The sequence below is a fragment of the Micropterus salmoides genome, unplaced genomic scaffold (genome assembly GCF_014851395.1).
Source record: "Micropterus salmoides isolate LMB-PRFRI ecotype aquatic unplaced genomic scaffold, ASM1485139v1 Ms_hic_scaffold_16, whole genome shotgun sequence".
In the NCBI taxonomy this organism is placed as follows: domain Eukaryota; kingdom Metazoa; phylum Chordata; class Actinopteri; order Centrarchiformes; family Centrarchidae; genus Micropterus; species Micropterus salmoides.
In genome coordinates, this window is record NW_024040707.1 from 16,820,980 (window position 1) to 16,833,095 (window position 12,116).

The 12,116-nt window shown below is 41.5% G+C and overlaps 1 protein-coding gene across 2 annotated transcripts in view; it reads right to left on the reverse strand.

Moving 5' to 3' along the window:
- cacna2d3a (calcium channel, voltage-dependent, alpha 2/delta subunit 3a) overlaps positions 1 to 12,116 on the reverse strand; it is a 131,444-nt gene that overhangs the window by 94,021 nt on the left and 25,307 nt on the right. For both annotated transcript variants that reach the window (XM_038723463.1, XM_038723464.1), the window contains exon 4: positions 2,852 to 2,911. In XM_038723463.1, the coding sequence (XP_038579391.1) occupies positions 2,852 to 2,911 (60 nt within the window). The remainder of the gene's footprint in view (positions 1 to 2,851; positions 2,912 to 12,116) is intronic.

Sequence of the window (12,116 nt, forward strand, 5' to 3'; positions counted from 1 at the left end):
CCACCACCACCCAGCAACCAGGTACTCCAGCTTTCCACAGCTGGGATAAAGAGAGCTTTTGCCAGTGTCAACCCACGCAAAGCCACAGGGCCAGACAACCTACTTGGGCTTGTTTTTTATAACTGTGCAGAAGCTCAGCCAAGCAGTAGTGCCCACCTGCCTCAAAAGCACCGCCACTGTTCCCATTCCCAAAAAGTCAACCCCAGCATGTATGAACGACTCCCATAGTCATGCAGTGCTTTGAACAGTTTGTCATGCAGTACATCAAGGCCCGCCTCACTACAAACCTCTATCCCTTATAGTTTGCATATCGAGCCCGGTAGGTGGTCGTGGACACTGGCACCTATAACTGGGACCTCAACTTCCTGACACAGAGGCAGTTAGGGTTGGCAGACACAGATCAAAATCCATCTCAGTGAGTAGAGGCTTACCCCAGGGCCGCATCCTGAGCACCGTGTTGTTCACCCTTCTAACACATGACTGTACTGTCAGATATAATACCAACATCATCAACAAAGTCGATGGTAATTGAATTCAGGAAGGCCTGCAGGCACCATCATATGCCACTGACCATCAATGGTGCTGAAGAAATACTGAGCCAAGTTTAGTTGTAATGAAGAAGTTTCGGAGACTGATGAAGACTGAACATAGCACAGTTTATTGAGCGAGGAGATACAGTACATGTGAACATGTCAAATGCCAACACCAAATCTGAAGGATAGCATCTTTTGGTCCCTTTTATGTTTCTGTCTTCCCCCTAGTTCCTGTAGGTTTCCCTATTAGGTCATCTTTAGCTGGCCTTAACCTAGACAACAAATCTATCTGATGTTTATTCTCCAATGCAACGTCATTTGAGAATCTATTACTATCCATGAGTTCTACTCCAATCTATGGAGCCAGTAAGTTCTTGTAAACATTCTTGTAAGACTCAGCCTTGCCAGATTCCCAGAGAACAGCAAATCTGCTAGCCTGTCGCCTGGGCTACCATCTCTACCTAATTAGCTTAACTGTTGTCTTCCTAACAAAGACAGTTAGATGAGAGAAATGACTAGAGCTGGAAGGTCAGTGAACACTTGTAGGGTCAGCTAATGACTCCAAGCTAGACCCGTCTTACCTTTCCCTGTGACATCAATTAAGACCACAAGAATATTCAACAAATGGCACCGCTTTGACACCTCGGCCATCGTCAAAAACCAACAGCGGCTCCATCCCCTCTGCAGACTTAAAAGGGCAAGTCTTCCCACCCATGCCCTCACCAACTTCTACAGGGACACCACTGAAAGCATATTAACCTATGATCTCGCTTCTTGGTGTGGTAACTGCAAAGAGACCAAACAACATCACCTGAACAGGATAGGAAAGGCAGCTACCAAAATCATTGGTGCCTGTCTCCCATTTCTGCTTGTGATTTAATATCAACGCTGCATTAGCAGAGCATCCAGCATCATCACGGATCGCCACCACCCTTCCCACATTCTGTTTTCCCTCCTGCCATTTGGGAAGAGGTAAAGAGGTACAGGAGCATTTGTGGCAAATCCAGCAGAATGCTAAATAGCTTTTACATGTATGCAGTCAGGATGATTAACACACTGTGCCACCCACACACAAACATGCCCACCCTCAGTGGAAAAAATTGGAACCTCTTCAACTTTGGCCTTTTGGTACTTAGAGAGAAGAACGATCTGGACAAACAACGGTGAGCAACAAAACCTAATATTTTCTATAGATGGGTTTCCCATTTAGTACATACTGATACTGTACACATAATTGAAGACAACTTACATACACATTTTCAGTTTTCAAAAATAAAGCAAGTTGCTTGAAACCAGTAAAATGTTTAGCGGTAAAACTGTCTGTGACACTCATCCTCACATTACCAAAACTGTTTTTGACACGCACATGACAACGCACGTCAAACTGATCACCGAAGCATTGATCACAGAGCCTGACAAATGTCCCAACAATTAATTAAACAGACGTAAACACGCAGTAACAGTATGAGCTGTGTTGCGTTACAGCAGGTGTTTCTTCGGGACCTGTGTAAAACTATCCACCACCTTCCAGCAAATTGCAGCATTTAAAATCCAGTGTTATGACCAGATAACTAGATGCTAATAGCTAATTCTGCACTCTGAGCTATAACAGTCTTCCTTCTTAGTATATTGAACATTTCATTGTTTTGCGCAGTTTATTTAACTCATTATGATCTCCTCATATGCTCTCAGTCATTCTGATTTGTCACCTACTCCTGGCATGTGTGTACATCTCACTGATGATTATGCTCAGAAGTCTATTTAGACTGCTAGAACTGGCTCAATGTGATGTTTCATTGTCTATGATTTTGTTTAGTTATCCACAGAATGCAAAGTCATTACACAAGATGGACCCATTGATGCACAGTAAACAATCACAAAGAATAAGAGTGGATTTTTTGTTTGGGGTTGGTAGTGCACAACAACTCATTAATACAAAAAAACAAAACTCTTGTTTGTTGGCAAGTCTGCTCCTCTGGGTATGGGGAATATCTGACAGCATGACAGTGGCTGACCAAGACATATTCTGACAGAAAGATTATAGAGAGATGTGGACTAACAGGCACTTTTAAAAGAGAAAACACTCTTTGAGCTTAGTCTAACAAAACAGACTGCAGAACAAGTTTACTAATGCCTTTTCTCCGTGCCCTTTCCTCTCCTCTGTGATGTTTACAGAGGCACTTGGCCGTTTCTCTCACTGAGGTCCATTCTCAGAAGCACTGTAGGATAAATTATTTTGAGCATGATTTAATTAATGGGTTGTAATCTTGTTTGTGGTCAGAATACACAGTAGAGCCAGAGGATACATATACACATACCTGCAGGTTTGGATCCTCCTCGTGCTGTAGGTGGGCTTCCTCGGCCGCTTCTACCAGTCTCTAGAGGAGAAGAGGGAAGGGGAAGGTAGAGGAGAAATATAATAGTTTTAGTACAAAAGTGAATTAAATAGTGGATCAAAAAAAATATAAAGGCAGAGAAACACACATGCAGAAAGTAGCTTTACAACTGGCTTTATAAGTACCCCACCAGAGCAACACTACAAACCCCAGGACACACACATTTACACTGCTACCTTCGGCTGTGTGTGCCTGTAGGGTGGTGAGGGTATTTGTGTGCCTTTGGGTCAATGTTATTCTCTCTCTCTCTCTCTCTCTCTCTCTCTCTCTCTCTCTCTCTCTGGAACTATCAACTTTTTTTTGTCAAAAGCATGCAACATGTTGCTGTCATCATTCTCAAATTAAAGATAATCGTGGAGAAATGTATGTTGCACAGTCCCTTTTCAATCAAGTTACACATGTTGCAGTGTACGGATGGGTTGCTTGAGAAGCATTTGAGAACTGGAATATCTACTGTAAAATAGTAATTATTGAATGTAAATTGTAATTGTAGAAAAAAAATCAGGAGTCTGTGTTGTGAATGTGTGACTTCAAATGGTGATTATTTTTTATTAGCAATTCATCTGTCATGATTTTATTCAAATAGTCAATTAATGGTTTTGTGTGTAAAATCTGCCATTACAGTTACATTTTTTAGAGGCTAAGGTGAGATCTTCATGTATAATGTTGCCCAGCTATTGGTCCAAAATCCAAAGATGTTCAGATCACAGTGATATAAAACAGTGAAAAGCAGCAAATCCTCACTATTGAGAAGACAGAGCCAGTGAATGTTTGTCAGGTTTGCTTGATGAATCCCTTTTTTCAAAGCCTGTACATATTCCATACAGAAACATACAGATATACACATATATAACATATACACTTGCTCACATATATTGTTTACATACCATGTCCATATCCGAAACTTATATACACATTAGTTTTTATTTTATTTTAATTGTTTGTGTGGCAGCATTTTAGGTACCTGCTGGAAACAATAAACGACAACAGAGTGACAGACAAGACATGAATAATATGTATCGTCATACCCCTAACACACATACAGTATATGCACTCAGATATGTCTACATCTCTACAGTGTCAACAAGGAAGTGTGTTCAGGGCTGCTACAGCAGAAGGGGCAAAGCTTGTGCCAAAGTGAGCTGTTCTCCATCTTAAAGTCTTGTTTCTAAGACCAGAAAGCAGTACTGTGAAGAGTGGACTAAGGGGGTGATCAGAGTCATTTGCTGTTATGAGTGGAAGGCATCTCATGGCTCTGTGGATCATGTTTGAAAGATTGGGGATAGGGAGGCAGATGATCTTGGAGGAATTGTGTGATGCTGATAAGATTGTTTTTGTTGGACATGGTTAATATGGTAAAGAGGGAGGGGGGCAGCACAGCAGGGTTAAAGTATGCTTTTGCAAAGCACAAAAGGAGGTGGGGGCCAACAAAACCGTTTGACATGGAGTCTTTGCTGGTGTCATTTATGGACAGCAGTGATGTGTTGATCGAACAAAATCTGATCAACACACCACTGTTTAAAATCTTTAGTTTTATTTAATAATATTCAGCTGTTAGACGTAGTTTATTGTACACCATTGTGTCAAGTTGGAAATGGAGGGTTGTCCAGCATGTCAGTGCCAAATCAGTACCGCCTGCCAGATCCTTTCTGCACATGCGCAAAAGTGGTTCTGTCAATCAAAGAAGGTAACTATTCAAAATGATCCAACTAAATCTTTCAAATCAAGATAATGATGTTTTTTAACCACTGGAGATTAAACTGTTGTGTAATAGGAATATACTTAAGATATGAAAAACCTTATTCAACAGTACATTTTTAATTTATAATGATGACGACAATCTAACAAAGTAGCAACACAAAGGAGGCTAACCCTAGCTGTTAGCACAGCTGTGAGGTTAGCCAGTCAACATACATACAATCGCTGACTTAGGTTTAGGCACACCCCTGTGATGGTTAGGGTAAGGGTAAGGGCTTTGGAAAGATGTCAACGCCTTTTTTGTAACATAGCTAGCTACCTAGCTAGCTACTAGCGCTTCTGGTCTAGACAGCGCGTCTCATACAGCCCTGGTATGCTCATATGCTCATACGCTCGCCGAAGGGTGCGTATGAGCATATGAGCGTATGAGTGTATTTGACACCCTGAGATGAGAACAGACAACAACACACAAGTGTAAAGTAATTATAAAAAGGCACATTTGTGGTAACCTTCGTTGACAGACAGGACCACTTTTGCAGATAGTGATCCGGCAGGCAGCACGGATTTGGTACCTACACAGCAGTTCAAGTGTGGCTGTTACATCATAGTATGTGACGTACATACAGTATGTGGTGATGGATGAAGGGCTGATACAATCATTTGTGTAGAGGGTGTAGATGAAGGGACTGAGTACACAGCTTTGAGGGGTTCCATTGTTGGTGATGATAGTTGAAGATGTAAATGTGCCAATCCCTACTGCCTGTGGTCTGTCACTGAGAAAATTGTGGTTTGTGTTCAATGAAGAAAAAGTCTGTAACAATGGCTGGCAAAGAGCATTTCAAACAGGCTATAGATGAAGGACCCAAGTAACAGCTTGACACTCAGGGATCTCTGTCACACACACATACACACACACAAGCACAAGCACTTCTCTCTAATTCTAACTGTAATGTTCTCATAGCAAGTGATTTCTCTCATTCACAGCTGGTCCTGGTGTCTATGAGTTTTGGTAATGCACTTCCATTTCACATTTCCATTCAAATGGCTTTACCCGTAAACCTACTGCAATCAGCCAGCTTATTTCAGCTGAGCCATGTGTGAAGTTGTGTGTGTGTGTGTGTGTGTGTGTGTGTGTGTGTGTGTGTTGAGCTGCTGCTGTGTGTGCAGGCAGGCTGTTTTGGGAAGTGAACACTGTAATCTACAGTCTGGCCAATCATTTTCTTCACCATAGCAACACACCTGGCCATTGCATATCGTTGCATATGATTCTGTGCTATAAATTCATGTGTGCACTTCTGTTCTGTTATTATATGTTCTGCTTCCTTTGTGGTTATGATGGAGAACAGCATAAGACATAGTGGCTGCTTCTGTGTCCTCTCTGGCCTGGACTTCTTCAGATTGCCTTCAGAATAGAAGAAACTAGCATGTGTGTTAGTTTATGTTTCTGTGTGTGTGTACATCCGGGCATTGAGAGGCGCCGCGAAACCTCCGGCAGGTGCATCTGCGGAAAATCCACACCAGAGCATACTCTAGGAACAAACAAAGAGAAGGACGACTGAATAAAGGGAGGATGAGAGAGGTTTGAGGAATAACATTCTCTAAAGGTCTGAACGCTTAGCCTCACACTCCCAGCGAAATGTCAGACGCTGCATATGAAGATGGTGTTGATAGAAAGACTCTTTTCAGCGTTTGTGAGTGGGTGACGGTGTGTGTTTGCATGTGCATGCGGGAGAGTTAATGTTTTTCTAAGCTGACACGTGTTAAAATATTAGGCCTTTGACCCTTTCTGTCATGCAGCCGCTTTTGCAAATGTCAATCACTGAATGTGAGAGTATGCAATTCTGTCATTGTGCGCGTGGTGGAATCCGAGTGTTTGTGTGTGTGTGTGTGTGTTTGTAGCTGTGTGTGTGCGTATCTATCAATATGCAGATGTGAGACGGCCTGAAAAAAAGTCATATTGTGAAATGTATAATTTTTCAATCCTATGACTAAAAATTTAGTCTATTACTCTCTCATATGTGTGTACATGAAAAACAACTGGCTGCAAAAATTACACAACATTACATCATCCTTTTACATGGTCAACAACTGCTGAACATTTACATACTTGCAGATAATCTATTCTGGCATATCGTTCATGTAGTATAACTTACCATGCAATAACATGGGAGTTAAAGCTCTGGGGTAAAAAATAACTTGTATAGTAGCAGGGAGTTTTTCATTTGGAAAAACAGATTAGAGATAAGTAGGTACTACTCACTCCTGTGAATTTCAATTCCAGCATATCACCACGGCGAACACTACAGGTGGTGCGTTTGTCTTTGTGTGTGTGTTGTATTGCTGTGTGCCCATGTGATTGTGTGCGCTATCTGTCTGCATGTGTTTGTGTGTGTCTCGCATATATATATTCAAATGAGCCTGCCATGTCTTTTCGTCAATAGGTGGTCCTGTCAAAGTGTATGATGCAGTTTAAAAAAAAAAGAGAGAAAAACACTTTTTTTCTCTCAAGTCATTCTGTCGAGACTTGGGCTTGGTAAGAGATGACAGCATTAATTAAACTGACACAGTCAGAGAGACAGGCCCTGTTGTCTCCCTCAAAACACACACACACACACACACACACACACGCTCATACACAACCGTACACATTCACAGGCCTTCACTGTAACTGACAGGGTAAAATCTGAACACACAGAGCTAACAAGGCTTGCTGTGGTAGCTGGATTACATTTGTTAGCGCTAGAAGAAGACTCAGATCAGATCCCCGGTGTGTTTCTGCTGGTCTCTGTTTTCACTGCAGAGCTTTGATTCTCAGCACAAACCTGATTAGACCCGACCCGACTGGCCTGGTCTGGGTCAGGCTCAATTTTCCCTTAATTCCCCTCAGGTTCATTTTATTTGTTAATTTGTTTTCAGCCCAAATCAAACCACAGGAAACAATGTGTTGTGCCCCCGTTGCTTTGTAACACTTCCTATGATACTTTGGAGCTGTCAGGTTGCCTGAAGTGATGCATATAAACACTGAAAACGATGCATATGAAGAATAAATTAGCATTAAGATAATTTATTTTGTCCTAAAGAAGGAAATGTCTGAGGCATGGAATAAATGTATTGACATGTATCCCAGCCATGACAAGATATCTGTGTGTTTTGCTACATGTTAATTGTTTGAAATTCTGCTAGGCCTAAAAATACAGGTTTCAATCAGATTTGAGTCCCTATTAAGACAATATCATCTTTGGTTCTGACCGGTGTAGACCCAACTTTTTTCAACCTGAAAAAAAACCTAACTATCCGAATGTTCCCCCAGTTCCCCATTGTTAGGTGAAGCAAGGTCTTCCCTCGCAATTAAACACAATTTCCGTTCCTATTTCATAATTTTTCAACCCACCCCCTTCCACCCGCCCACTCCATTTCTCTGACATTTGCACTCATCCGCCCTCTTTCATTATCTGCCATCCTGTGATTGTGATTTGCCCGACAAAGGATTCAGCTTGTTTACACTTTCAAAAGTTCATAAACGATCCCCCCCATTTAGCTGTCAACTTGATTGGCCTTTTGTTCTTGCGCTGTACATGCTGTGTGGTAGATTTCCTGACGGTTGAAGCCACTGACCTTAACAAATGCCTATCCATTATGAATGCAACACTAAAGCCGTGAAAGTTAGCGAAAGCTGTCATATATAGCTGAGCTATGCTAACAGCCACCGCTGTCAAAGGAGCACAGGAGTGGTGGATGGGGGGGTCACATATATTATTGACTGGTAGCGGACTTTTTTTAAGCAGTACATTAAGTCTTGCCTTGGCACACTTCCTCCACCAAGGGGAGGGAAGGGCAGTGGCCTGAATGTGAATGTTCTCCCGAGGTAGCCTAGAACAAGACCACAGTCAACTACAGCTCTGAATAGACTCACAATAAAAAAAAAACATTCCCAGGGGTGCTGTGTGCTGTTGGTTCAGCATGCATTTGTACTTAGGATAGAACTTACCTTTTCTTTTTTCCATATAATCATTCTTCTGAATTATAATTTGTTGAGGACATCTGAACATTAAGAGTAGCCTTAAGAGTAGCAGAGTTAAAGCTAGTTAGAGTTAACTATTTAATACACAACTTACCAACACTGGCCCAAATTAATCAAGCTCAGCTGCATTCCTCAGCTCTGTCTGCATGTGTAAATAGTAGTACTGATACTTTTTCCCCACATCTAAATATGTCTGCACTCTTAAAATGTCTCTATGTGCACCCTTACACAATTAAAGTATACATGCAGTAAGCTAATGCACTTGAATAACTTGCTTCTGTTTGGCATATGTATAGCTATTTCTCAGTTTAAAGAAGAAATGCTAAATAAGCATTGGCCTACTGGATCAGGGCAGGTCCTACGGGTCTTTGTGCTGCCAGAGGCCTGATCCATCGAGGCCTGGGCTGGGCTGAACGGGATTGGCTCGGGTCAGCCCATCAATAGCACTGGGGACAGCAATTAATATTGTCCAACCAGCCAAGGAAGAGTTGCAGCATCAACAAAATGGAAAAGTGCTCTGTGACACTTTGCTTCCTCTGTTTCGCACATTTAGATTGGGTACAAGCCAAGTAGACAGAGCATGGCGGAGAGACCGATACAAAGGGAAAGTGAAAGAGAGAGGGAACGAGAGAGGGTGTGAAGAGAGAGTAGGGAGTGAACTTTGAAACATCAAGTCCCAATAATCAATACTTGACAAGTTCTCAGCAGTTCTGCTGACTGAAAGGGAATATGAAGGCAATGTGCTTAACCTAGCCCTGCCTTCCCAATCTCTGTCTCATATTTCCTCTTTCTTCACACTTTCTTCACTTTCAATCCATGCTTACACTGAACTTTGACTTATATATTTTCTTGACATTTGCTTTTCTCATCCTTCCTGCCTACATCCCCGTTTTACCATTCTAGAAAACAATTCAATCTCTCCCAATTAGATTTCTTGCTGACAGAAAAACAACCAGAGAGAAGGAGAAGGAAGAGACTGCCACTGTCCAGACATCTATTGGCTGGCTCTGCCTTGTCATTAGTGGCCCTCACTCTTTTAGAAACACTCACACACAGACAGACAGACACAGACACACAGATGTGGCAATGATCTGAGACTGAGGACAGCTAATAAAATGAGGAAAATGAGGGGAGCAGTGTTGTAAGCGCAGTGTGACAGTGTGGTACGTCAGTGAGGAGGGAAGACAGGAGGAAAGGGCAGGACAAGACTGCAGGGTCAGGCCACACCATTATAATCCCTAACAGAACTATCCTGGATAGCAATTTCAGCTTTTACACATGTCTGCAATCAAGGAATAATAATTTGTCTTTCCTTTTTTTCTGTTTCTTTAGGGGAGAGAACATGAACAAAATGTTGAAAAAGGAAACTCATGACTAATGACATTTAGTATTTCCAGCCATCAGTTTGTATGTGCACTTTCATTCTGGTCATTAAAAAACAGCCTGTGTGAAAGTGTCAGAAATTTGAGAAAAATAAATGAAACAAAACAAACGCTTGGATGAGTTGGAAAACCCTATGATACCCTATGATTTTCTAGAAATTCGGTTGTAATTTGCACTACATTTGGATGGAAACGTGGCTATTGTGTGGCTTGCTGACACTACCCTTACAGGTAAATTGTGGTTTATTACAACTTATATTTGTAGTTTGGGCAATACTTTTTAAAACCACTTTCATTGGAAGTGAAATCAAAGTGAGTGCACCCAAAATGTCAGTAATATTTCCTGATGGCACGAGAAAATTGTGTCTGTGTGTGTGTGTGTGTGTGTGTGTCTGAGCACAAAAACGGCAAGTAGGCTGAATTTGAAACTCGAAGTTAGTTTTTTAACTGTGATGAATGTGGAAGAAGCCTTTGTGTTTTTTCATGCATCTTCATTTTCTCCATATTTCTCTTTGTTTGTTCCAAACAAGTTCAACTAACCATGACGTTTGATTGTCTGATTGCTGGTATTTCTTGCTCTGTCAGACTTCTTTTTAGCACTGCAAAACTGCAATGTTATCATTTTCAGAAAATAAAACCCAAGCTGTAATAAACCTCTGTAAATCTTAATTCAAATCATCTCCTGCAGAGGATGAGTTGTGCCATATTGTTGAAATGCTAAATTTGTGTTTAAAATTCTTTGTGCATGTTAGCAAATGAAAATTAAAGTTCATAGGAGGTTTTGCTGGCTGAGACATTTCATTTACAGGCTTTTATTTCTAACATACCCCCATGTAGACTTCCCCTGCTCTACAAAGGTAATCATGTTGAGGACTATAGAGGCGTAGCTGCCACAGGTAAATGATATCAGCAGGTACAGAGCATGCAGAGACCGAATGCCATTACAGGAGAAACAGCCCTGGCAGCAAGGCATCCACTCTCCTTTGAAGTGCATTTGTCACATGAAACACAGCCATGCTCGACTTCAAAGAGGGCATTACAATAGCTCCACGCCTTTCAACTTTGATAACAACATGTTCACTGTTTCTTTAACCGTCTGCTTTTTCCACCATTTTCAGCCAGCAGACAAGCTTTTTACAAAAGAGATAGAGGTAGAGAGACAGAGGAGAGCGGAGGAGAGGAGAGGAGAGGAGAGGAGAGGAGAGGATATTGCTGTCTGCTAGACAATGATAATACCCCACCAACTCAGGAACTGATGAAGGTAATGGCAATCAAAAACTAACAATGGCGAAGTAAGACAGCTTGCTGAGCCCTGGAATAAACACATAAATACACATGCATGCCTATTTACAGTACACACACAAAAGATAAAAACAAGGACACACACACACACACACACACACACACACACACACACATGTCCTTTGGAAGCTGTTTACTTTGAAACATTGTTTGATTGGCACTTTTTTTATTATCTTATCTATAACAGTGAAGTTGCAATTAAATTGTCTGAAGCAACTAAAGGGCTCAACTGCTCTTGCCCAAAGTTTTATTTCCTGTGCTTGCCACAATAATGTGGAGATGATAAAGGGTCGAGACATGAACACAATCAAACACCAATTCTAAATGTAATTACACACACATATATATGCAGTCTGTCACTCTCTGTTACACACAATACCACACACAAAGCATGCATGAAGCTTAAATACTAGGAATTCAGATTATACACGTTTCTCTACCATATTATCTTGCTCTATTCAAATCAAAGCCATTCTCTTAATGCACAAGAGTGAAAGCACAAACCTTCTCTCACCTAAACACACTTAAAAAGAATGACATTAACTGGCATGCACACATATTTACAGGTGCAGCCTTTTACAGCAGCAGAAGCTGCTGTCTCTCAGCAGGTGGTGGCGAGCGATAAAGAGGGGGAATCGACGAGGAGACGGTTAGATAAAACCACATTGACGGACAGGGAAGAGCGTCTGCACGGAAAATGAATCACTGATGCGCCACATATACTTTAGCAAAAAGCAGAGAGATGGGAAGAGGCGGAGTAGAGCGGGGAGAGACTGACAAAAGA